Source organism: Falco cherrug, chromosome 3, assembly GCF_023634085.1.
Source record: "Falco cherrug isolate bFalChe1 chromosome 3, bFalChe1.pri, whole genome shotgun sequence".
NCBI classification, from domain to species: domain Eukaryota; kingdom Metazoa; phylum Chordata; class Aves; order Falconiformes; family Falconidae; genus Falco; species Falco cherrug.
The window spans coordinates 106,069,235-106,095,634 of record NC_073699.1 but is presented as its reverse complement, the minus strand read 5'-3'; the positions used below and the strand labels follow the sequence as shown (position 1 = coordinate 106,095,634).

Here is a 26,400-nt window from a genome sequence, read left to right as displayed (position 1 = left end):
GCTATTCCTGCTGCTGTGCCTTGGATAGTAGCTGCTCATCAAGTAGCGAGCTGCACGTTCTCTAGCTTTGACTGCAGTTTTATTAGCTGATGTGGATTTTTTTAAGAAGACAAAAGAATAATTTTAAAAGGAATAAAGGAAGTTACAAATGGGTGGCTTTTTTTGCAGATGCAAGCATCCAAATGCAATTAATCGATGAGTCTGCCCATTGCATTTCCATAGCATACTGCCAGAAGCGGTTTTACAGCTGTCTGCTACGTGCATAATGAAAAGGAGGATGTAAACAAGTTCTTCAATATTAAAAAAAAAAACAACAAACAAAATAACAAACCTCTCTATGTGGGGTCTAGAATGGGAACAAGCTTCTAATACATCTGTTCTATGTGATCACAGTGAAGGTAAATTACACAACAGACAACACTGAATTATGTGTAAGGAAGTGCGCGATTCTATGGCTGTAATTTGAGTTCTTCATAGAAAGCCACAATTTGCAGAACTTGAATCTGGTATAAATCTGAAAACTGCAAAGCACTCTAACTATCTGAGTATTTACAATGGTGCTGCTATGAACTGTAACCTCTTGTTCTGGTGCTCGGCAGCAAACCAGATTAATTCACTGGTATCTCTCTTCAGTTCGGTGATGGTCACAGATGCCAAGGCAGGCGGGAGCAAGCCCGCGCTGCCGCCTGTAAAGCGCCCTGGTCTTCCCTTTGCATTGGTGCTGTGATTTATTTCACTTTTGAAAGTAACATGTCTTTTGGTCTTTGCTTTCGGGGCTTCTCGTTGCTTATTTATAAACACATCTGCTTTGTAGATGTAACTGCCGTATTTCACAGAAGTATTTCTCTTTCCCTGTGTCTGAGGCCAGGCGATGTGCGTTGGGGTGAGATTCAGGCATATCTGCATTTGTTTGACAACAGATTCTTGTGCCAACAAAATCTGTTTTGTCACTAATTGAGGTTTCTGCGCTCTCAAATGACAGAAGTCACAAGTAGAATTACCCACATAGTCCTTTGATTGAAAGGAAGATTGCTCCTGACATTTTATTCAGGTGTATTTTCTGTCTGTGAATGACTCCTTGAAACAGACCAGAAAGCCAGTTTTGGTCTATGTGTGCCCTTTATTCTCACAAACCAATTTGCACTTATTTAGGATTTTTAGATGTTTCCCCCCCTCCACAGGCTTTGTTTTGATCCATGGGAATGTTATGCTGCTTCTGAAGCTTCAGCATAAACCAGCAAAATCAAACTGGGACAAGCACTGTAATGAGCACCTCACTGTTCAGTAAATAGATTTACTTCTGCTTCAGGTACAGAAAAGGAAAATAAGGGGTTTGCACTGTCTTCAGAGCATTTCCAAATACACGCAGAATGCACTAAGAAAATATAAAATTCCAGCTGCTCCCTCTTTGTTTCAAGGAGAAAATGCCAGATGTTGTCAGTTTTTACAGGATGTGTACAGTAATTCTCACCCTTTACATGTGGATTAGAAACTAATCACAAGCAAGACTGTTTTATCCTGTCTAAGACATCGCCCACTGGTGCAAAGGTTGCTCTCTGATTTATAAATAGATTGGTGGCTTTTCATGTGTCCCGTTCATGTCTCTAAGTCTGTGAACTTGATGTAATGGTCGCTTAATTCTCACAGTTGGAAGTACCAACAGAGAGGAGAGGAGACTTAGGCTAGGGGTAAAAAGAGATTTATTTATACATAACTTCACAGTTCAGGCTTCAGTATTACATTTATTTTCTCACATGCTGTTTTACATTTACTTGTATACAAGTTTATCAACATGTGTAAGTGTGGTTTGGTGAAAATAATCTGTTAACCATCATCTTTTGCTGGATGGAGAGAGGGGCTGTCATTCTCCAAATACGAGAATAGCATTCTCTAAGTTGAAATCACAGAGGGGAACATGACACTTTGCGTGACATATGGGTGGGTTTTCATTCTATTTTTTGAATAATATTTACCAAAGCAATAAAATATAATACTTGCTTTTGTAAAAGGTTAAAAATGGTGTTGTGCATGCCATGACTCAAACATGTATCTTTAAGACCAAAGGTGCATTAATTGATCAAAGAGACAGATACAGTGTCTGATGTTAAAATCTTTCCAACCTCAGTTACAAAAATAGCACCAGAAATGTATCACATCTTCGTATACCACATCTGCAACGTGCATAGTATGTTTACAGCACCTAAAAGATCAAAGTGGAATGATGCAGGACTGAAGGTGGTGCGGTCCAGCTGCACAGTAACCTGTTTCTGAGATCAAGTCAACCACAGCTGCTCTCAGTGTTTCCACTGCCTCTTACGCCAGTCAGTGTAATACAACAGCAGATGCAAGCTGTTACGGAACACTTTGCAGCTCTAGATTTTTATGCCTTCCCCTCTCCCACGTGCAAGGAGGCGTGCAGCGGCCAGGCCAGGTACCTGCTCCTAGGGCTGATGGGACCTGAAATCAGGTCTGGCTGTATTTACACCAGAAACCCAAGGCTGTTGGGTTTGAGCCAAACTTCAGAAGCCACAGCTCTAGACGTAAGAGGATGGCGGGTAGCAGCAGTAGTGACTGTGAGCGTCACACGCGGCTCTACTATGCGCTACAGATCTCCTTTCTAGCATCAAATGCTTTCAGACCGCATGTAATTGTGACTCAGGCACCATTTGTAAGAGGGACCAGAAAGCCCTTCCAGTACTGCTTTCAAGTGCAGTACTACTTTCTATATGTAGTATCAAACACTGCTTCTTAGAAATATGGTTCCTAATCCTAGAGGAAGGAAGTCAGCAAACTAGATCTTTGTATTTATTTCTTTTTATTTTTTTTTAAGAGATGGAAAAGTGGCTGAGCTATTTAGTGCTCCAAAATTCATAGATTCTGATACCTTCTCTATTTCTGTAAAGAGGTTCTTGTTCTGTATTCCAGAAGGAAATTCATACATGGTTGACCTGGACAGTCCAATTCCTAGTTCACCAAAAGATCTCTGCATTCTGTGGATTTGCCATGGTCCTGATATTCACCTTGTTCTTCCTCAGGAAAGCGGCAGCTGCAGGCATCATCTTCCTGCATTGACTGTTCAGGTGTGGTATGCACTAAAGAAAAAGATCAAACGCTCGCTATCTGTTGTATGTATTTAGCCATCTTATTTCATCCTCCCTCAGCCACAAGCGCAGAAGTCAGAGAGAAAAATCCTTCCAAATGATTCAATAACCTGAAACTATTCCTCTACAGCATGTATATCTGATAAAACTAACTTATCATACTTTACTTTCCCTAATGCAACAGGGGCGGCTAGTGCTGTTTGCCATAGGGATGAGAGGAAGACCAACATGGAATCGTTAGATTTTTGCAGTAATGCTGTTGTCTCCTGTATTCAGAATTTTGTGAGAAGATGAAGCCCTTATCTCTAGGAAAGGGCAGAGCAAGAGAGAGAAACCCAAACAAACAAAAATCCCAACTATAAACAATGTTGGATGTAATTCCACCTCATCTTTGTGCTGAACTTTTGAGCCTCCCCAGGGCTTACTGGCTGCCACTGCGGCCGAAGCCCACAGGCGCTCACCGCAGGCCACGCACACTGCTGCTGAGCAGACAGAACGGCACAGTGCTATTGCCACCCGTGCCAAGGATGGTACTTGGACATAATAAACTGAACTGACCCTTAACCAGTTCAGCCAGGCTCAGCTAGTTTTTTCACCTCCCATGCATACTTCCCTTCTATGGATATGCATGCAGTTAACCTCCAATGCTGGCAGAACACCCACAGGTAATTAAGTGCTTTCTGCAATAAAAATTCCAAAACTGTTTTCCTTTCAGTTGCTGTTTCAAATTTACAAGGCCAAAACGTGAAGCTATCTGCAACTATCTATCTTTGACAGACACTTAAAAACCTGGTTTCAGGATTTCTGTCTAGTTTCAAAAAGAAAAATTGAAGAGTGTATCTATCTTACTTTTCTTGAAGATGGCGTGTAGTTTCTTTTTCTGCCAGATACTGAAGCATACACACAACGGTAGCAGGAACACTACACACAGCAGCCCAGCTACAGCAACAGAAATTCTGAGCATGTCCATCTGGATGTCCTTCCCTAGGAAGCAAACAACATTCTCTAAGAAGTGTTACAGAGCAAAATCCTACTGCCCTTGGATTAGCTGACAGCTTTGCCTCCAACTCTGCTTCGGGGGAAGTCTGCGACACTAGAGAGGGACAGAAGAAAGGACCTTGCTTTAGCTGGTAACTGAATGAGCTACAGTATGTTCCACAGTAGGTCGTCAATTCTTTTGCCCTGTAAACAACGTTATGCAATGACTCACCTGCCACAGGGATAGAAAATGGAATTGCAGGAGGTGTGGTAGGCAGGGTAGTGACTGAAGTAGGATTATCTGAAGAGTGTTTGCAAATGACATCTTTTTCTGCAGTTCCAGGCACCAGGACCTCGTTTGCAGAGCACCTGAAAGACATTTTTAAAGCAAAACAAGGAGCAAGGAGGTGGAAATCCAGAAAAAAAAACCCAAAAACACTGAGGAAAAAAATCCAGTTAAGTGCAATACCTATAGCATTTATTTTGAGATTACTTACTTTGTCCAGTTTTTACAGGAGCCACTGGGCTGATCGTTAAAAGTTCCGTAGGGGCAAGCCTGGCAACCTTCGATAGACAAGGATGGGTAAACGTGTAGGAGATGAGCGTTTAAAACAGCGCGTGAAACATCATTTTTGCCTGCTTGTACAAGGCCTGTGCCCCCCGCTCACAGAACTGCTGTTCCTTAAGCGGCTCTGAGCGGGCAAGGCCAGTGTCCCCCCGTCACCCGCGCAGTGCTGGGGTACAGCTCCGCGGGCTTTGGCACAGGCGCCACCAACCCCGGTTAACGTTAGTTCCCGGCTCGGTTCTGCGCACGCTGGCGGCAAACGAGCCGTCGAGCAAAGCGCGGCGGGGCTGGGGGCGGCGGCCGGCGGGGCTGCCCCCGGGTCCGCTCCCGCCCCGCACACGCCGCTCAGCACCAGCCTCTCCCCCGCCAGGCCCGGGGCCCGGTCGCTTGCGCGGCGCCGGCGGGGGGGCCGCCCTTACCGCTCCCGCCGCTCTCCCTGCCCGCGCCGCAGCCCGGGTCGCAGCGGGCGCAGCCGGCGCCGCCGCAGCGGTAGCCCTCCTGGCAGGTGCACTCCGCGTCGCTGGTGGAGGAACATTCCTTTAAATACTGGAACCGTCCTGGAGGGTGGGAACGAGCCGCAGGTAACCGGGGCGCGCCCCGGGGCTCCCGCACCGGCCCCGCCGCGGCCACAACCCCGCAGGCGCGACGGCGGCTCCGCACCCACCCCGTCCCGTCCCGCCACAGCGGCGCACGCCCCGCCACCGCCGGGAGGCAGCCGGGGGGCCGCGCACCGGCCCCGCCGCCGCCCGGTACCTTCGCACTTCCGACAGAGCGTGCAGCCGCGCCGTCCCGCCACGCTGGAGAAGGTGCCGGCCGGGCACTGCCGGCAGCCCGCGGCCCGCCCGCAGCTCGCCGCGCCCACCGCGTAGGTACCTGCGGGCCGAGACACGGGGTGGCTGCGACGGGGCCGCTACCGGCACCCCCCCCCCTGGGCCCGGCCCGGCCCGGCCCGGCCCTCACCCGCGGGGCAGGCGGCGGCGCAGGGCAGCGCGGCGGCGGTCCCCGGGCTCAGCGCCAGCGCCAGCAGCGCGGCGGGCAGCAGCGCCGGGCCCATGGGTCGGTGCGTAGCGGCGCAGCCCGGCCGAGTGCGCGTGGGGCGGCGGGCACCGGCCCTTAGGGGCCGCCCCCGGGTCCCCGCTGCGTCAGCCCGGGGGCGGCGGGGAAACCCCGCGGCCCGGCGGGGCTTTCCGGTCCTTTGCACCGCCCCGCCGCGACCCCCGGCGCTGCCGGGCAGCGCCCGCCGCCCGCTCATCGCTGCCGGGCAGCGCCCGCCGCTCCCCGCCGGGGCTGCCCGGTGAGTCCCGCGCGGAATCCCCGCGGCGGGGCGGGGGGTGCGGGGGGCACCGGCTGGAGCCGGGGGGGCAGCCCGTACCGGCTTGCCTGCAAACGGCCCGACCCCGGGGCCGCCTCGCAGACCGACGGGGGCTCCCGCCACCCGGCCCCTGCGGCTCCCGCACCGCCGGGATAACGGGAGCACGGGAGGCGCATCCCGAATGCGTGGCAGCTGGGGACGCGGGGGCAGCCCCGGCAGGGCAGTGCCTGGACCAGCGCGGGAAAGCTCCCGCACTCCTCCGGTGCCCCGTGTTTTGCTGACTGGCTGGACGCCCAGCACAAATGAACTCCAAATCAAATATAAGAAGAAATGCAGTTTATTATGGTACAGTATCATAAAGGAAAATACTGTTTGATGTGATAAAAGGAAACAGTACTAGTTCCTATGCACAGTATGATAAAAGAGCGATAGGAGCAAAGCATCAGTTCATTACTGCAAAGCATCACAGAGAGTAAGAAAAGGAGACATCACCGATTGCCACCTTGATGGCACCCAGGCCCACCCTGCGGCTGGAAGCTCCGTTGCAGCCGGTGCCAGGAGTCTCTTGGGAACTGGGAAAATTCCTTCACGGTGCATCCGTCCACAGGTGAGGCTCCTGGCCCAGTCCCCAGAGCTTGCCCACTTTTATACTTGGTGAAAAGCAAAAATAGTTTATGCACCTAGCGTATGTCAAGTTTTAAGTCTAGGCTAAGCGCAGACACGCACTGTAAGGCTCACACAGGCCAGGGACGGCGGCCAGATGCCGGAGAGCCACAGAGTTACTGTCACAACAGAGTCACACATGATATTTATTGTCCGGATGGTCCCACTTACATCTTCCTTGTTTGAGGGGTTCAGGACAAACCCCACCTGATCATTCAAGTTGTCCTTGAGCTCCCTGTCCAAGTTACGCGATTCCTAAGACAAAGACTTTTTGATAAACAGTAAGCAATGGAATTTTCACCACGACCTGGGCTGGAGCTGCTCTGCCAGAGTTCTGATGGCCCAGTGCCTGGGCCAGGGGCTATCTGCAGCCCTGGGCCCCTCGGGCTTCTTTGTCTGTCCCCCAAACCACGGGCACTTCTCCCTAAAACCAGGGGAAGCCCTATCCCGGAGCTGGGGGATGCTCCGGGCTGGGGGGCTGCGGGCAGGATGGGGGACGAGCAGCACTCGGTTCAGTTCTGTAGGTGCGGGAGCTGCCCGAGGGTCAGCGTGGTTTCAAGGTACCTGAAGGTGCTTAATTACCTGGCTGGTAATTAAGCACCACGAAGCCACTCGCTCACTCTCCCCTTCACCCAGAGGGATGGGGAGGGCACTCGGAAAGGAATGTGAAACTGGAGGGTTAAGAACAATTTAATAGCTGAAATAGAACAAGAATGGAAGAACAGTAATAATGTTGATGACAATAACAGTTATAATGAAAAGAGGGAGGGGAGGGTAAAATCCACGGAGAAGGGAGGGAAGAAAACAAGCGATGCACGGTGCAGTGGCCCAGCCCCGCTGAGCCCCAGCCCGGCAGCCCCGGCCAACCCACCCCCGCCCCCGTTTATATACCGAGCGTGACGCCCCGTGGCCAGCCGGGCTCAGCGGTCCCCCCCGTGCCCCCCCCGGCGCGGCCCGGCGGCCCGGAGCGCCCCGGGCCGGTACGACCACCGGACCCGCCGGCGCGCTGCCAGCGCCGCTCCCTCCAGAGCCAACGCGAGGCCCCACACCAGCTACGAAGACCATCAGCCCCCTCCCAACCGAAACCGGGCCGGGCCCCGGCCCCGCGGCCGCGCTGCTGCCCGGGGCCCCGCTCCGAGCCAGCCCGAGGCACCGGCGCGCTGCGGGGGCCGGGCGGGCGGCGGCGTCACGGCGGCGGGAAGGCGGAGCCGCCCGGGGCCGCCCAGAGCCGCCTGCGCCTCGGCTGAGGTGAGTCGCCGCCGCCGCTCCGGCCGCCCGCGCGGGCCGCCCCGCAGCCCGGCTCCGGCCGAAGGGTCCCCGGGGACGGCGGACGGGCGGGGGGGCGGCGGGGCCGCGGGCCGGCCGGGGGGGCGCCCCCTCACAGCGGCGGGCGGGGCGGGGCGGGAAGGCCGCGCGTCTCCGGCGGCCTGTGCTGCTGCGGCCGGGGCCCTGCCCGCGGGCCTGCGCCTCTGCCCTGCGCCCCCGGGGCTGGGGCCCTGCGCCCCCTCTGCCCTGACCCCCCGCGGCCTGGGCTCTGCCCTGCGCCTCTGCCCTGCGCCCCCGGGGCTGGGGCCCTGGCCGCGGCCCGCTGCCCCCTCTGCCCCCTCTGCCCTGTGCCGCCGCGGCCAGGGGCTCTGCCCACCCCGTGCCGCTGGGGCCGCTGGGTTCCACGCTGCGCCAAATGGCGCCGTGGCCTCCACTAAACCCAGCAGTATGCAGGGCCCCGGCCTCCATCCAGGCTGGCTGAGCTGATGGCCCTTAACATGACCCTGGCCGCTCGTAGCTGGCTGCTTCGTCAGGGCACTGTGATTTTTTTAAAGCCAGTTTTCTTAGAACTTCTGATTCAGAAATGTGCATGTACCCACGTAAGAGAATACGTTTAGCTCAGAGGTTTGAGACAGCCTGTGCATATGCTGGCACCAAGAGGCAAGTGGAAGCCGTATTTACTGTGCGTAGATAGCGTGTCAAAAAGTGGCTGTTACGTCTGTGTAACTTGGTTCAGCCTTCTTGGAAAACAGCCTGACCCTGTCAGCATTTACAGCGTGACAGCTATTTACATGGGCACCCACATAAAGTACCGTTCTAATGCTGAAGAATTTGTCTGTATTACAGTAAATGTCTTAAGGACAGTAGTGAGACTCTGCACTTTGGAAAGAGAAAAGCTTCCAGGATCAGGTGCCTGTTTGCATCTAAAGAACTAATGAGAGAGAGGGATACAGACTATGAGCTAAAGTTTTCTACAATGAAAAGCAAATACAGTATTTCTGCATTGTGGCTATTCAGGTAGTGTGTTGCTAGTTTGTCAAATTCATACGAAAATTAATTTTGCAGAGTCAACAGATACCTTCAAGATGAATTATTAAGAAGTTTCAGGTTGTCCTGAAGTTACTGCTGATATCTATGATTTAAGTGTACTTCTTCACTTGGCCCTATGTTGACAGTACATCAAGCTGCCCATGCTGAATTGGTCTGCTTGGGCTGATTCTGCATGCCACAGGACCTTCTACTGTGTGTTACTGCATTCTAGAAAGAGCATCTTTCTAAATGAGGCTAACAGCAGGGAGTGAACCTGGAAACAGGTGAAGTTGAAGCAGGATGAGGGGATGGTTTTCTTTTGTGTAGGCAACTAAACATGGATCTCATTTTATGAGGAGTTCCCAGCTGCTACGTGCATTTCTGGATGGAAAGGCCCTACACAGGGAAAAAAATCCCTATCTTCATAGAGTGGATGACCTGTGAAATGCCTTCTCACAACACAGATGCTCTCACAGGCACCTGTCAGACCACTATGAGTTAGCGTGTATTTTACGTGATGTAGTTAAAATTACTTTAACCTTCAAGTGGAAATTTGGCCATTCATCTTAACTTGAATTTAGAACACACGCACACCCCCAAAAAAAAAAAAAAAAGCCTTGAGCCTAGTTTGTTCCATTGCTAAATTCTGTGGTCTGCTCCCCCATCACACATGTGCACAGACGTTTCTCCCCCACAACATGATGACATACCCAGCAAATCTATTGCTGAGGTTTTGCAGGGGCACTGGGCAAGTCACTCTAAGTCACGGGAAACTCTTCATGAAGCCTGCCGTGTGGAAACTAAATACCAGGTGTGAGGTCAAAGCTCATGCAAGCCCTTTTTACAAATGCTGACCTGGGTAGGAGAGGTGTCAGTAGTCTGGGTATGAGCGAGGGTGTGCAAATTGAAAGCAACATGCCACCCACCTTGAACCCTTCTCTGTGGCAGACTTGCATCACGTAAAGTCTTGGTTAGGCCAGGCTGCTTGCTTCCCTTGCTGGTGCTGATGTGCTTGTGCCTCCCACTGCACAAATATCTTAATCCCTTAATATCATAGTGCATTCTTTGTAAAAAGCTTTTTAGTTAAGTGGGACTGCTGTGAATATTTATTAAAGCTCGTGGAACCATTTTGAGAAGGCTTAAATGAAAGATAATGCAAAAATGCAAATGACTCACTGTTAAACTTCAGCATTAGGAAGGATTTGTATTGGGGGTTTGCCTTCTAACCACATTGTCTCTTTCTGCCCACCTCAGCCCATCCCTTCACGACCATCTCACCTAATAGCAACCCCTCAAAACTATGGCCTCGAAAAGAGCATTGGTCATTCTAGCAAAAGGGGCAGAGGAAATGGAAACTGTAATCCCCACTGATGTTATGAGAAGAGCTGGGGTGAGTATACAGACAATGAAAAATCTTTTTGTGGGTGTTTGGTCAAGGGAAAGTCTTTGCCTCCAGTTGGTGTTCGTTGCTAGGAGTTCAAGGTGCAGTCTGTCATGTGAGGTGAAAGCTTACTTTTGCCTTCGTACTGGTTAGCAAATGTTTGTGCCAGGCCCCAAATAAGCATGCGTGACAACTGACATGGGGGCAATAGATAACTTTTAAAAATAGGAGCCTGATGTAGACTAGAGCAGAGGTGTCAAGCAAATCTTAGCATGTCAGAAAACATGGCTACTCCCATGCGTAGTAACAAGAAGTGATGTTTTTGTAGGGATCTGAACCAGTACGTTACAGCTTGTGACATTATTTAGCTTTTCTTCAGCACCTTTTGAGATTCTGTTATTAACTAGAATTCTTTCTGGTGGGATTCCTCATGCTGTTTGTTACTTTTGCAGCTGTAGTGGTACAGATTGTTATTATCTGATTAGGTGTGAAAATAAGATTTTAAATAAATGCATCAACTTCATGTGTATAGAAATGGCTAAAACAAAAACTACCTTCTCCCACCACCTTTGTCATTCCATTAATGTACTCCCCGTTTTGCCTGCCGTAAGAAACAGAAGCTTGTCTGCTTATTTAGTGAATGCGAGCTGTGCCATGCACACCTATGGTATTGTGACCGGGCATCTAAAAGTCAAGGGAGAAAACAGAATACACCATAAGTGGGTTTGATAATGGCTTGAGCCTGCAGAGGGACTTTAATTCATTATCAGAACTCCTTAGTCTGGCTCTCCTGGGTTGTATTGTTTTCTTTTGTTTAAAACCTGTGGGATCAGATATTCTCTAAATGTCCTGTTTGAAAAGTTGAACTGTTAGAGGTAAATTTGTTGATTTCCAGATATCGCTGCTTACCTTGTGTGTTTGGACTTAATCATGGTTTGGGGAAGCTGAAGTGTTCCGTTCTGAACAGCTTTCAGCATTGCTTCGCTCATTCTGTGTACTACTTAAGAACAAACATAGAAGAAAAATGCCCTAAATTCTTGACTTGTAATGATACGTGTATTCTTCCGTTAGATCAAGGTGACTGTTGCAGGCCTAACAGGAAAAGAACCAGTGCAGTGCAGTCGAGATGTTTTCATTTGTCCTGATGCCAGTCTTGAAGATGCCAGAAAAGAGGTTGGTCGTCACCCTGATCTGATATAATGGCCGACATAGCTTTTCTCACCGTTTCAGAGGTGAATTTGGGAAGCTTATGCGTTCATTTAGAAATAGGTTGCATGTTATGTTGGCTCTGTGCAGTAGTGAATCACAGAACTGCACCGCCTGCAGTGCTCCTCTTCAGTCTTGTCCCGCTTCATAGCGTGCTAGGATCAAACAGATTTCTTAATTCTGTACAGGTATTTGTTTTTGCAAAACATCAAATGTAGAGCTTTAGTTTGTGCATTAGTTGGCCCAGCAAAACACCATGAGCTGGAACAACTGAAAAGCTGCGGTGGGAAGCTAAACAATGCTATGGTTAGACCTGTACAGTGAGGTTGGAGCAAAACCACTTGTCCTTTCAGCAAACAATTGGCAGCTCTTGCACTGTAACTCTTAAATGCACTAGGCTTAAAAGTTCTGTGACAGACTTTATCAGCAATAGGCTCTCTCTGGAATAGGAAGCAGTATTTTTTTCCTTAACTGGCACTGGTTGTGTGATGGTAAAGTGTTGTTTAGTGGAAGAAAAGGTAGATCCCTTTGCTTCTCACTTGACTCAGTGTCGTGGTTTAACCCCAGCCAGTAATTAAGCACCACGCAGCCCCTTTTTTTTAATCTCACTGCCCCCTTACCCGGGGGAGGTGGAGAGGAGAATCAGAAAGGAATGTAAAACTCGAGGGTTGGGGTAAGAACAGTTTAACAATTGAGATAAAATAAAAACAGAAGTACAATAATAACAATAGTAGAATGAAAAGGAGGGAGAAAGGAAGAGGAATGAAACCCAAAGAGCAGGGAGGAAAGAAAACAAGTGACGCATAATACAATTGCTCGCCCTCGCTGCTGAGCGATGCCCAGCTGGTCCCCAAGCAGCGATTAGCAGCCCCCACCAACCCCTCCAGTTTATATACCGAGTGTGACATCCCATGGTATGGAATATCCCTTTGACCAGTTGGGGTCAGCTGTCCTGGCCATGTCCCCTCCCAGTTTCCTGTGCCCCTCCAGCCCTTCTGCTGGCAGGGCCTGAGAAACTGGAAAAGTCCCCGACCCAGTACAAATGCTACCCAGCAACAACCAAAAACTTCAGCGTGTTATCAACACTGTTCCCACACCAGAGCCAAAACAGCACTGCACTAGCCACCAAGAAGAAAATTATCAAGCTGAAACCAGGACACTCAGCTGTAGTGGCCTTAAAAGAGTGTGATGTATGTACCAGCCTCTGTTCAACAGAACAGTTTCATCTTTTGTTTGTTTAGGGGCCTTACGATGTTGTGGTCCTGCCTGGGGGTAACCTTGGAGCTCAAAACTTGTCAGAGGTAAAGTTCTGGTATTTTAACGCTTCGTGGGCATCCTCATGAGTAGTGGGGTGGTCCACACTGCCTTAGAAATCCTGCAAACTCAGTTCAGCATCTGAAAACTCTTCTGAATGAATCGGTAAATTTAATTGTCTTAAGCCTTCTTGTGAATACACAGGTGGGGCAACTGGGTAAATTCTTGGACTTGAGTACCTAGTTAAGCAACATAAAAATGCAAGGGTGCTCTGTATTGTGGGAAAATCTCTGTTCATAATCGCATGGAGATGAAACGGTTGCAAATGAAAATTTAATTCCATGAAATATAAAACAGGCCGAACCCACAGGACTCTTTTTCCTTTGCTGAAGTATTCTGTCTGTGGTGCAAGGCTGTTGTAGTGGTGGCATGAATACCTTGTGGAAGGCAGGTGGACAAACAAGTTGATTTATCAGATAGGATTTAGATGGTATCGCACAGTGTGTAAGCCCTGGCATATGAGACAAATATCCCATATAATCTTCTTAACAATGACAGAGACTGTCTGGAGGTAACTCATGAATACTCTTTCCTATTTGTCTTGTGAAGTTTTTGAACAACAACTTTCTATGGCCGTGGATTAACCAAGCTTCTATGCGGGCCAAGTATTTCCTTGTAGTTCTTTCTGATTTCCTTGCTCTTCCCTTGTGGAGCAAGTATTTATTGGTTTCAGGTTTTCTCCTTAGTGTTTTGATTGCCCTCTGTCCTAAGGCAGGATGGAGAGTTGTCAGCTGGTTTTCTTTGTAAAACTTGTTCATGAATTTGCAGTGGAAAATATTTCAACTGTGCTTCATATAATCAACCCCAAACAATGACTGGTGATACGGTTTCTTCATACAGTCTCCTGCTGTGAAAGACATTTTGAAGGACCAGGAAAGCAGAAAAGGCCTGATTGCTGCTATATGTGCAGGTGGGTTAACAAGGCGTCTTGCTTTGTAAAGCATTTGGATATTTTGAAAGGGTGTGCACACAGTTTCCAACCTTAGAAATCTGTATTCCTGTAATTTAGTAGCAGGGATTTGTACTATATATGTACCCATCAGTGTCTGATTTTTTTTTGTAAATTTAATAGCAGAAGAATCTCAAATGTTGTGAATGCTTCATCCTGCCAGTTCTGCATGGTACCCAGTTCTTTCCAATCAGTTGAGTTACTGTCTTTAAAATAAAAAGTGAAAGGTAACGTGCTAGGATTTTTTACAAAATATTTGCTTATTCTGGTGATCCTTCTGCAAGGACACAGTGCTGGCAGAACATCATTGGTGTAAATTTATCTCACGTCACCTCTCCTGCCCTTTAGCTTCAGAAGGGAGGCTGTAAATATAGAATTACAGGCTCACCCTTCGTCATCTGAGTGGTTGCAGAAGATGGAATTGCTCTGAGCGTTGTCTGTGTACATATTCTGCACAGCTAGGCACCCAGTTCATTCCTGTGTAAGATTTTATGTAAAAAAGCAAGATGAACAATTGGCAATACTCCCAGCTGAGCTGAGAGGCTGGCCTTGGTACCCGTAGCGGAGAGGGAGGAGAGGTGATGAGTGTGGAAAAGCGTGTTTGTGGAGTGTGTTTTCACTTTTGTTTTCTGGTACATTGCTGGTTTGTTTTGGTTTTTTTTTTACTTTTGTTCTTCAGTTAGATGCCATGCATACAGAGTTGTGAACTTTCTTGAACTTGGCAGTGGTGGTCTTCCACTTCTCTATCTGTATCTCTTGCAGAATGATGGCAAATCCACAGTTGCCCAATAAAGGCCTTTACTTGTAATCAGGACAGTTCATTTCTTTAGGTATAATGATTCTTAGAGCTGATTCCAACTGAACACAGAGAAGGTTATTTCCTGGACTATATCTGAAATGAATTAAATGTACAGAAATGAAACTCATATTAGGCAAATCCTGCCTTCGGTTTCTTTTGGAATTTCCGTAAGGATTTTCTGTCAGATGACCTAAGACTTCTTGATACAAACTCCTTCCTTAAGTCAGACCAAGGAGGAAGTATGAAAAGAAAAGGGAAAGACTGTGAAAGGCAAAAACTTGGCAGTTAGCCTGTGATGTGTCTAAAATACTGCTTGGCACACAGTTGCAACGTACATGCAAAGACTTCCTTAAATGAAATTTTGTCTGTTAAGTCTCTAAGTTCAAGGCCTAATGAGGTCGTAAAGTAGTTGTACCTAGGTGATGTTCAGATTGAAACTCGGACTTCTTGTTCCTTTAGTTTCAAGCAGTTTTAAATAACATGTTACCTGGAAATGAAATGACCATTGGTCTCGACTCCTTCAAAGGCAGCACAGTCGTTGGTGGGACAGCGGCGTGAACTGGGCGTTACCTAAACCTTCTCTTTTCTTCATCTGTGTCTCTGTGCAGATCTGTAACAGAATGAGAGAGATGATACAGCTGTGTTCTTTTTGAGGCTTTTTTGCTTCAGAGATAGGGCTGGCATTGGTTTTACAAAAAGTAGTCTGTCACAGTGAGCTTTGGCCCCTTGAGGGCCTAGTGCCTGAACGTGCATTCTTAAAAGTGTTTGTAGCAGAAAACAGTTCCTCACTGGTGTAACCTTGTGCCTCTACAGGTCCTACGGCCCTTCTTGCACATGGGATAGCGTTTGGAAGCAAAGTCACAACACATCCTTTGGCCAAAGATAAAATGATGAATGGAGGTATGTAATGACTTTTGTAAGTTTCTCTTGAACCCCTTCTCAGAATTTTAGGTTTTTTTAGCTGAACCCCTGATTTAAAGAAAGGAAAATAGCTTTTGTATCTTATTTTGTATCTCTGAATTTCCTTAATGCTTTCCTGAATGTAACCCAAATTCAGCTGAGTATGCTAAGGCTGTATTTCTAAGTCTGTTTAACCTGAAAATACAGGGCTGTACTAACATTTTCATCCTTGGGGAAAATACGCCGCTGGTGTCATACTAGGAGCATTTTTGCCCTTCTCTTCTTGAGGCTGAGCCATCTCTTGCCCCTTTGGTTCTTTGCCTCAGTGGTGCCAACAGCAAACCCCAGCAGCACCTTTCCTGCTCTCCCATGAGCGGTGCTTTGGTGCTATGAGCAGCTGATGTGTCCAGTCCTCTTGCTTGTACCTAAAGGAAGTGGTTGTGAAGCACTGGTAGGAAGTCATTCTGTGAACATTAACGAGTCTGAAGGCAAGCAGGAGATGGCAGGGTTCCTCCAGTTTCCTCTGCATGCATTTGGAAAAAAGAAAGTTGTGAACAGCTATACAAAAGCAGTCTGGCTTCCGAAAGTAACCTCGCGGAAACTGACAGGCACAGCGGGTGCTTCTTGATGAGCCTGTAGAATCAGAGGTGCATTCCCACACCACGTGAATAAGCTGCCAGAGCTCCCTGCGGGCCCTTTTCCTCCCTGAGGACTGCGGGCAGTGATGAGCTGCTTGGTTCCAGAGGGGCAGGGGTGCAGAGCCCGAGGCAGGCCGGGCCCACGCAGGTGGTGGAGGTGCCTTCAGCAGAGCACAAGCCGTTCAGCCGCGCTCCTCAGCCACTGTAGCCTGCGGGCAGCGGGAGGCAGTGCCCTGCGGCAGGCAGGTCTGTGCTCTGCAGCAGCTGCGGGCACTGTGGTGGAGACTGACCCTCTTTCTGTTGTGTGTCCCCCCAAGCACACTACTCCTACTCTGAGAGCCGCGTGGAGAAGGATGGGAACATCATCACCAGCCGCGGCCCCGGTACCAGCTTTGAATTTGGGTTGGCCATTGTTGAAACGCTGATGGGGAAGGAAGTGGCTGAACAGGTGAAGGCACCCCTAATACTGAAAGACTGAAATCCTGGTGTGGGACAGGGAGTAGGACAATTTCAGGTAGAGAGTCTTGTCCTTTGTAGAATGACTGTAAGATGCACTGTTGTAAATAGAATTTAATTGTGGGTGAGATTAGCAATTGTACTTGTGTAAACTGGGATACCTTAGCAAACCAATGCTCTTTGCTTCTGGAAAAAGATCCTGTTAGCAAATGGCTTCATCACAAAAAAAGTAGCCAGCATCTAATAATCTTACTTAACGCTTGGATGGCATTTAAAAATCACATGGGAAAATGTTTGCTGAGTAAATAAAAATGAAGCAACCCTGCTTGTGTGTTCTTTCTTTGTGTGTTTTTTCCCAGCCCGGCCCTATGAAACCTTTTTACCCCTAATGGCTAGCAACGAACTATTCAAAACAACTTCTGTCTAGAATCTCGCACGGTTCTTCTAAAGTATGAGCTGAAATGAGAAGGTGGTCAGGCACTGGAAGAAGCTCCCTGGGGAAGTGGTCATGGCCACAAGGCTGTCAGTGTTCAAGAAGCATTTGAACAAAGCTTTTAAGATACGTGGTTTGACTTTTAGCTTGCCCTGTGGTGAGTCAGGAGCTGGACTTTATGACCCTCATGGGTCTCTTCCAACTCAGGATGTTCTGTGTTTCTGTGACATAGATTGCTAAGTTGTAATTTAGAATATTTTGTTTCCTGTATACAAATAAGGCCAATAACTAGTGTTAATTCTAAGGCAGCATGGAACTAAATTAAAAGTGGGAATATTCTTACCTTGTCAAGCACCGTAGAGTTCCTACAGCTAGCAGGTTGTCCGTGATAGCTTTGGAATTTTTCTACATTGAGTGGTTAGAGATCCATCGAGCTATGTAGGCAGCTAATAATCAGCATAAAGCGGGAAGTTTGGACTTAGTAGTTTGCTGCCAGTAGCAGCGCTTGTTTCTGCTTGCTATAAATCGGAACTCGCCACAAGCCTGGCTTAAGTGAGCATATGTCAGTCTAAACGAGTTGCTGGACAGGTCACTGGAGGATGTAGTAGAGCTATAGCCCTGTGGGAATTAAGAATTCGGGATCGATTTTTGTCTTTGCTGCCTTTCTCTTTACCACATAACACTGCTGTTACCTGGCTCTGTCAGCAGTCATGCTTACAAGATGGCACCTCACTGGGCTCTGGAGTTACCATAGCATCTGGAGACCTGGTTCTGCATACGTCTCAAGTGTACAGTCTGAACTTTAGAAAATGACTGCATAGGTGCCTTTATGATTGCTCATTTTAATGGGAAACAAGTTCATTCTCAATTACTGCATTTTGGTAATGAAATACATAGGGTGCTTTTGAATACAGAATTAAGAAATGTCTCTACATTGTTAGTATCTACTGGAAGAACTGCTTTAGCTGTATGCTCTGCGTTTAATTTGTTTAGGAAATCTTTCATATGTTTCTCTAGCTTTGAAATATGCTCAAGATATGCAAAAAGTCGTAATCTGTGTAAGACTGGACATGTTTGTTCGTTAAATCTGCACGTCTAACTGGTATTGCCATGCAAATGTAAACCAAATGATGGAAAGATCCTTTGTCCTAGAATCTGGAATAAACACTTGGCTTGTAGATGGGCATGATTCAGAATACAGGAAAAGCTGTGCATTCCTAGGCTGTAGTACTGCTTTATAGCATTAGAAGGAGAATATTTCCATGCTTGTATTATATTTCAGCTTCCAGAATCTTTTAATATAAGGTATTCACAAAGCAGCCAGAAATCTGATTCTACATTTTTGGTTTTTATTCTAAGGCTGAGAGAGTTCACTTACAGAAATGAAGTTTTCAGTGTGTACGTTTGGGTTTTCCTGCTCCTATTAAAGCAGTAATAGGAAAATCACTCGATAAAATGAGCTTGGCGTCCATTAATGTATCTATCTGGTTGTCGCAGATTCTTTCACTGTGTTCACCAAAAAAGACTTGGTTAATGAAATGTGGCTATGCGGTGTGCACCACAGTTCCCTTTATAAAGCTGACCCTGTTCTCAACCTTTTACATTGCAGATGTCTAGCAAGCCTGAATTTACATGGGTTCTCTGTTTCTACCAAGCTGTCGTTAACTCAGCCTGTAAGTTAGGGAAGTGTATGAACTAAGATGAGGCTAGTTTTCTTCTAGGGGAAGTGTTAAGAAGGAGTTCACTGATTGGAGAGAGGAAAAAAAAATGCCTTCCAATTTGTGAAATGCTTTTTTCCTTTTCTTACCTGTTTCATACAGAGGTTCCCTAACTGTTACAAGCCTGTTTCCCTGAAATCCCCTTCATCTGCTGCTGAAAGATGAGATGAGGTACTTTTCTGCTGAGTGTTTTGTGAACACTAGAAACTTTGTGCCTTTTTATTATTGACAAGCTTTAGTTTCAGAGCCCACGGTAAGTGGATATTTGCTGCCACAGAACTTGGCTTAAAGTACAGAGAGTGCATCCACTCTTTGGCTAGCATTTACCATTTTGTTCCCTGACAGGTAGAGGATCTAGAGGACTGCTTGTTTTCCTGCTGAGAAGGTAGTCAGTTGTTAGCACCTGCTGTATGCCTCGTATCACCTCTCAAGAAGAGTGTGGGGTTTTTTCTCTTTATTCTGATTGTTGTGTAGGCTTGAATGCATAACTGAGGGTGAGTGCTTTCACTGGATTGAGAGGTATTGCACGACTTAGGAACAAGAATGTGCACAAGATGGCATAGATGCTAGCACCAGCACTGAATACTTGCAATACTGAAAAATATTTTCCTTCAGAATGAAGAAGCTTGTAAACGAAGAAGCAGCTCTGAGCCAGAAGAAACAAAGAACCTGTGGAGGGTGAACAATCTGGTTTTGCTGCAATTCTTTGGCAAGTTTCTTTCTGAAAAGGGAAAGCAAAGTACACAGTGCTGTGCTGTAAGCAAGTGTAAATCCTAACCCAGGAATATGTCCCTTCAAGCAACAGAGAAAGAATGCTCTCCTAGAGAAAGAGAAAGGCATTACTTTTAAAATAGGTGGAGACAAACACGACCGTAACGGATGCAAAACAGCCTGCACGCTAGTATTTACAGCTGTAAAAGTACAGAAGGCAATGTGCTTCATCCAGTAATTACAAGCCTTGGACGGCTTGCTAGCCATTTTGATCGTGCATGCTGTTTGCTATAATCTAACTACAATGTGTGAAACCCACAGTGACTGGCAGAGCAAAGAATGGCCACTTAATCAGATTATTCTGTATATTCTTTTAACAAAAAGATGCGTTGTGGTATGTCTGTGCAAAATGCACTACGGCAAGAAAGCAAAATAAGTAAAATGAGAGCCGGGCAGGCCCCAGCACAGATGTGCCTGCTGCCCTGATGTGTCAGCCGAGTGGCTGATTCTGCTGATGTTTCCTCGCTCTGACCTTTCATGGAGATTCTGCAGTTCTTGCAGCAGCATCACATGGCAGGAAGTTAAGAGGTTTCTGAGAAGAACAGCAGAAAGAGACAGGCTGCCTGCGCTGGAACAAGTTATCTGGCCTTCAGCCTCTTCCCTGCCATCTCCTGAGAAGCGTCCAAGGAAGGGAAGGGGCCAAGGGCAGGTTGGCTGGGTCGCTGTAGCTGGTGCCGCCTCAGATGCTGGCCCCGCTCCTTCAGTTGGCGTGTGTTCAGTGGGGTGGGCGTCCCCAGGCAGATCTCAGTTCTCCTGAGATTCAGGCTCTGAAAAATCAGTTGCAGGAGCAGGGCAGAATGTTTCATTCATTGGAGAAAGAATATGAAAAAACAAAATGTCAAAGAGAAATGGAGGAGAAATTTATTGTTAGTGCCTGGTACAGTATGGGAATGACTCTGCATAAAACTGAACCGCCAGACCTGCTGTACGTGACCCTTCCACGTCCAGGAGCATCCACCTCTCTGCGTACCTGGGCGCTCAGCAGAGCTCTGCGGGCAGAGCAGTCCCAGCCACACAGCCCACAGGTGAGGGAACTGAATCCAGGTCTGCTCCTTCCTGACTACTCTAACCGGAACATTACTGGGAGTAGGGCAGCATTACTTGTTTGTTTTTTTCTCACCACTATTTGAGAAACGGGGCTAATGTATGTGATAGGCTCCAGAAGCAGGTTCAGGCTTGTAAAGCCCAGTATCATCTTTTCAGGTAACTCAATTCCTCTGTGTCATTGAGGTGCGTTAAGGACCCGTCTGGGTGGCGCAGCAGTTAAGTGTTACAGTGCTCTGTCTTGTGCTCCATCTCCTTAGCAGCTCTAGAGCCTTTGTGCTTCCTACAAAACTGCTTGTGCTTGAAGGCGTCAGCGATTGAGGTAAGCTTTTATACTCGGGCTTGTTCTTTTGCTTAACTTCCTTCAACAGCTTCTAATTATAACCTTTGTGCAACCTTAAATAATTCCTCCCTACACAGGGTTTACGGCCCTTGAGTCTTGTAGATACGTACCTTTAACAATTTAATTCAAGGCCATTTCACTAATGATAGAGGGAGGAAGAAGTAAAGTTGTCGGAGGATCCCATGCAAGCACCTGTGTTCTAAAGAAAGAGCAGACACGTCTGGGAAGAGACTTGTGTAACAACCGACACTGACATTTTCCTCAGCGGCTGAAGCAGGATTAGGCACATAATGGTTTTCTGAGAAGATTTTTTCTGGCTTCTAAATAGGAATGGTGTAACTATTTTTATAGTTTACACTGGCAAGAGCTCCGAGGCACAGGCAGAACCCGCCTGCAGCCCAGGTGTGTACTCGGTTCAGTAACAGCTGTAAAGCCTGCGACCATCCTCATGGGCGCTGACGGTAGAATCTTCTTGGGGATTCTCGGTGTTCCTTGCCATCTCGCAGAGTTGCTGTTCTGGATCAAAGGGATCCCCTGAATGTGAACAGGAGCGTTTCTGCAGTTGCTTCTCCAATGACAATTTTGTCTGCTCTGTGTTGAATAGAGGATTTCTTCTGCTATTAACTGCGTAGTTCGAGTCCAGCTACAGACCCAGATACTTAAAATCTTTATTTTTCAGCAGAGTATAAATTTAAGGTGTAATTTTGTGACTTAATCCTTCCAGTCTAGTAGCAAATTGAATTTTCTTTAATTCTGCATTTTTATTTGCTGTTCAAGACTTAGTGAAAAGAGAAGTAATTCCTTTCTAAAGCATCAGCAAGGTTCCCCACTGATAGCTGTCCAAATCAATCTGCATTCTGACCAGGAATGCCCAGAGTAATTTTTCAGGTTTTTGAGAAGAGCTTTTGAATTCACGCACATTACAGCACCACGTGCTTGAGACAGACCACTTTCTACTTCAGGACACCCAAATTTCTGGCCTATTTTGCTGCTGGTTCCTAAAAATAAAAATTTTCTGGAGCGGTGACCATTATTTCTTCAAACAGCTTGGAAACAGTTTTTTCCAGGGCTGAGCAGCAGCCGCGGATCCTGAGCGTCCATCACAGCCCTGAGCAGCCTCACCAGGCCCCCCCAGCCCCTCTGCCCGAGGCCCGGGAGCTCCATGTGAGCTGGGGCTGGTGCCCAGCTCTGGTCTCAGATGAGTCTGACTTGCTGTGGGGGTTCCTGGTTTGCCTTTGGGCCTGCCTCTGGGCTCTGGAGCTGCCCCGTGTCCCCAGGACCTGCTCAGCTCTCCTTGCCCAGGTACAGTGGGGCTGTGCCCCTCGCTGGCGCGGGGTGCTGCTCTGCCTGGCATCACTGGCGTTTCGGCTCCCTTTGCCGCCATGGAGGAGCTGCTGCTGTTGCTCCCTGCCAGTCAGTGCTGCAGTGTTTGCTCTTCGGGAACGCAGGTTTGGTGCTGGGCAGCGCGGCGTTCGCTGCCTCTGAGCCTCCCAGCAAGGCTGCGTTCTGCTCTGCAGTTTACTTCTTAAAGGCTCTGTGTGGATTTTGCTTCTAGAATTTCTGAATTGCTGTACTCCTAGGAGGTCTGTTTCGGTTGAGGTTTTTCAGTTACAGCTGCTCTTTAAGCTAGGTGTTTGGCTTCTCTGTGAAGTTTCAATGAGTTGTAGTGGGAGTCTGGTCTATGTAGTTTCAAAACCACTTTTTAAACTGTGCACGTTGCACTGTAAATACTGTCAGCTCTGGAAGCTGCCTGCTTGTGCACGTGGAAATGTTTCCAAGGTATAATGAGTTATCCTAAGGAAGCATTGCTCTCTTCCATGTATACACAGCTCGAGTCTCAGACTCACACTTTCTCCTGCATTATTTTGTATGTAAATTGGAAAAAGCCCTCTCACACTGGAGTCACCAGCCAGGCAGGACAGTGCCTGGTGGATAGGAAGCAAGCTGCCCCGAGCCATGGTGAATTGGACCGCTGATGGGCACAGTGCTCTCACCTGCATTTTTAACAGGAAATCTGCTGCTGGGTGAGGAATTGCTGTCCCTTAAGAGAAATGGCAACAGAAGTTTGTCACCTGTGCTTGCTTCTCTCGTAGTCATATCTGACATGTTCATCTGTCGCTCTTTCACGGGGTTTTGCAAAGTGCTTTCCCTTGCTTTTGGTTGTGCAGGAGGGAAGGGAATGCTCGTGCTGGGAAACTCTAGGAACAGCGTGGCTCTAGGATCCTGTATGGGCTTACAAAGCCAGAGGCTCTGCCATCAGCCTTCAAATAACCCCCTTGGAGCAAAAATAAAGTGTGGGGTTTCTCTCCTTCCTCCTCGGAGGACTACAAAGCATTAACATGTAACTTAAAAAACCCCAAAAAATAGACAGAACCCCCAAAAAAAATCCCCAAACCCAAAAGAAAAAAATTCACCAAAAACACCCAACAAAACAAAAAAACCCCACCCCAAAAACCAACAAAAAACCCCCAACAAAACCCAACAGAAAACCAAAAAAAAATCAAAAATAAGAAAAAAAAGAAAAACAACCCCTCCCAAGCCCCCGGCCGCAGGGAGCGGGGAGCCCAGCCCGCGGGGCCGGGGTTGCGGGAGCAGCGGCGGCCGCGGGAGCAGCGGCAGCAGCGGGAGCAACGGTGGCAGCGGGAGCAGCGCCAGCGCGCCCCCGTGTGGTCACGGCGAGTCCCGCTCCTGCCGCCCTGCGCGCCGCTGCTGGCCCCGCCCGGGGGTGCTCGCCCCCCCCCGCCGTGCTGCCGCGGGGTGCCCCTCAGCAGAGCGCGGTGTGACCCTGCGGGCGGGCCTGCGTGTACAACGGCCGCCGTGCCCCGTGTGCTGCAGGGCCCGCCGTGACATCCCTCCGTGACACTCCCCCGTGACATCGCCCCGTGACACCCCCCTTGACACCCCCCCGTGACATCCCCCCGTGACACCCCGCCGTGACATCCCACCGTGACACCCCCCCGTGACACCCCGCCACGTTGTGGAGGCTGCGCTCGGTCGAGGCCCGGCCCGGGGCAGGGGGCAGGGGGGCCAGTGCCAGACCCCGGAGCACCCTCAACGGCCGCTGTGGTCGAGGGCAGCCGACGAGGCCGAGCGACCCGGCTCCCGAGTGCCGTGTTGTGTCACCCAGAGCTGGGGCTGGGCTGCTGCCTGTGCCCGCTCTGCCTGGCCCGGTGCAGCCGGAGCCCGCGCTCCAAGCGGAACAGTTGCCCGGGGAGTGACGGGGCCCTTGCCCATTCCCACGGAACGATACTGTTGTGTGTTGCACCCGGCACAAGGCATCGTGTGACTGATAACACCTATAAAGAAAATGGTCTTCTCACCCCTGAAGACACGTCTGTTTAGGCTGCTGGTCCTTAACAAAATGCTGGTGTTAAACCACTTAACTCAAGCTGGGCGCTAGACAGCTCTTCCTTCAGGCTAGCCCTTCCTCTGCCAGCCCCGTGCTGGTTCTCCATCAGCCTCTGCATAAGCCAAGAGCTCACTGGCCCTTGCCTCACTGCCACCCATTTTTAAGAGTGTCCTTGGGACAGGACTGACTGTCCCTTCGGCTTTTAATGAAGTGATGGTTTCAGTTAATTAGTTTTCTTCAGCATGATGAGAAGATGCTCTGTGGAAACACAGCCCTCCCTCCCACCAGCAAAAGCAGCTCAGGCTATTTTAATCCCATGAGGAACAGAACGTGTTGGAGTGTGTGCCATAATCTCATCTCAGCCCTGAGTTGTTAGAGGGTTCTGCACTGCCACATGCCTGCTACTGCGCTGGCGTGATGTAGATGCTGCATCCTCAGAGCACCATCCCAGTTCAAATTGCTTAAGCTCTAAGTGCAGGGGCGTGCAACCAGGATGCAGGAAAACTTCTCTTGAATAACTTGTCAACGTGACAGATGGCCAGTGAAGTCACCAAGTGCAACCTAATATGGTTGGAGTCTTGGGTTCCTCTGGACCTTGCTTAACAGCCAGTAAATGACAACACAGGGATTGCAAGGCAATGAGTAACCTTGCAAAGGTCCCTTGCTGCTCGCTTGTGTCTCCCTCACACCTTGCTGTGCAGCAGCTGGACTCGACGTGGCACGAGCTGGTGTGGTCCTTAGTGTGAACTTCCCTGAAACCAGTAAGTTCCCTGAGAGCTTTAAGTCTAAAGACTGCCAAGTGTATAGGGCCGGTTCCGGTTGCCTTCCAGAAGGGCATTTGTAATGCTGCCCCTGCCCTTGAAGCTGTTATGAGCATAATAAAATCATTAACAAAGGTAAAATAAATATTTTGGGTACAGTAACATGCCCCTCTGGCACCTGACGGTAGGCGGTGGGCAGGAGATGATTTGTCTGGGTCAGGCCTGATGATCCAGTGCTTGATCCAGAGACTGTGCGTGGAGGATCTCAGTATTTTATCGCGACGGCTCAGGGTGCAGTGGTGAGCATCCTTGAGCATGTTCAGGGTGGTGATGGTGGGGTGATCTGGCCTGGTTTTTTCTCTGCTGTTTCATGGACATATATTTGCACTCTTCTTCCTTTGCGGCTTTCACATGCTAACAATTTGTGGGCGACAGTTTTAATCTTCAGCAAGAAGCTGCAGGTTTTAAACACAGAAGCATCCCTTCCTCTGAATCACTTTGTAAGGAAATGAATAGCAGTAATGGTTCCCATGTTTCAGTGGCATGCCACTTAAAATTTGGAATGCCTAACACCTTTTCCAAAATTAACCGCAACTGGGATCAAGGTGCACACCAATATATAAATAATATAGCAACAGTCTATGAGCAATCATGGGTGTGGCTTCCATATATGATTCAGAAAAAATAATGAGCTGTGTGGATGAAAATAGGCATTTGGTTGGGGATTATGCAAGGCCTGAATTACAACGCAGGATGGGTGGGGGTAACACCTCTTTCAGCTTACAAATGCTAATCACAGCTCAGCAGCCAGAAATCTCTGCAGTGCTATTTAACAAATATTAATAAGTATAATTAAACTTCATGTGCTAGATTTTCAGTGCCAAGGACCTATGAGAAACAGAAAATTTGCTACATGTTCTCTGTTTTGGAACTGAAAGCAAGCTTTCAAGAAAAGAAGATTAGCCTGCTTTAAAAAAATGAAGACGTTTACCCCAGGAACATACAACACAGAGAAACCGCTGGGTTACCCAACTGCAGAGGCCCTGCAAGTAGATAAAATGATGCACCTTGTTACCTCTGTCTCCGATTTCCTTCTTGACGGTAATCTAGACAGTATATATTTAACGTACAGGTTGTAGTACTATTAAAAGTGTTTATAAGGGCCACAGTCTGTAATCATGAGTCTGAAGGGTGGGAATTCCACCGTGACTGATCTGGTCATCATTTTAACCCTGAATTCCTGACAAGACTCAGTTTGAACACCATCAGCAACTACTCCCTGCTGTAATAACTGCTTTTGCAAAATTGGTTTCTTTGTCCTGGACTAGACGGATGCTTTCCTTTGGTACGTCCAACCTACCACTTCACTCAGACTGTTTAAAAACAAACCCAAGGCTGCCGCAGGAGGAAATGCAGCCTGAGTG

At 48.4% G+C, this 26,400-nt stretch overlaps 2 protein-coding genes across 2 annotated transcripts; one reads left to right on the top strand and one right to left on the bottom strand.

The window, feature by feature from the left end:
- Window positions 1–1,682: 1,682 nt before the first annotated feature.
- TNFRSF9 (TNF receptor superfamily member 9) lies at window positions 1,683–5,791 on the bottom strand. Its single transcript, XM_055705614.1, has 7 exons — window positions 5,605–5,791; window positions 5,398–5,517; window positions 5,064–5,201; window positions 4,577–4,643; window positions 4,312–4,448; window positions 3,951–4,085; window positions 1,683–3,092 (listed from the first exon to the last, which is right to left on the bottom strand). Exons 1-7 carry the CDS (start codon window positions 5,696–5,698, stop codon window positions 2,965–2,967), a joined length of 819 nt encoding a protein of 272 aa, XP_055561589.1. The 5' UTR covers window positions 5,699–5,791; the 3' UTR covers window positions 1,683–2,964.
- A 1,949-nt stretch (window positions 5,792–7,740) lies between these two features.
- Window positions 7,741–16,882, top strand: PARK7 (Parkinsonism associated deglycase). The gene is made up of 7 exons (XM_055705613.1): window positions 7,741–7,867; window positions 10,169–10,304; window positions 11,367–11,468; window positions 12,743–12,802; window positions 13,656–13,725; window positions 15,377–15,463; window positions 16,419–16,882. Exons 2-7 carry the CDS (start codon window positions 10,215–10,217, stop codon window positions 16,577–16,579), a joined length of 570 nt encoding a protein of 189 aa, XP_055561588.1. The 5' UTR covers window positions 7,741–7,867; window positions 10,169–10,214; the 3' UTR covers window positions 16,580–16,882.
- The last annotated feature ends 9,518 nt before the right edge of the window (window positions 16,883–26,400 follow it).

Bases quoted from the DNA above. Each gene is read 5' to 3' on its own strand.
- TNFRSF9 (XM_055705614.1), bottom strand. From the start codon at position 5,698: ATGGGCCCGGCGCTGCTGCCCGCCGCGCTGCTGGCGCTGGCGCTGAGC. The intron at 4,449-4,576 runs GTAAGTAATCTC...AATGTCTTTCAG, and splicing joins TCCTGTAAAAACTGGACAAA to GTGCTCTGCAAACGAGGTCC. The intron at 4,086-4,311 runs GTGAGTCATTGC...TTTGCTTCCTAG, and splicing joins ATTTTCTATCCCTGTGGCAG to GGAAGGACATCCAGATGGAC.
- PARK7 (XM_055705613.1), top strand. From the start codon at position 10,215: ATGGCCTCGAAAAGAGCATTGGTCATTCTAGCAAAAGGGGCAGAGGAA. The intron at 13,726-15,376 runs GTGGGTTAACAA...GTGCCTCTACAG, and splicing joins GATTGCTGCTATATGTGCAG to GTCCTACGGCCCTTCTTGCA. The intron at 15,464-16,418 runs GTATGTAATGAC...TGTCCCCCCAAG, and splicing joins AGATAAAATGATGAATGGAG to CACACTACTCCTACTCTGAG.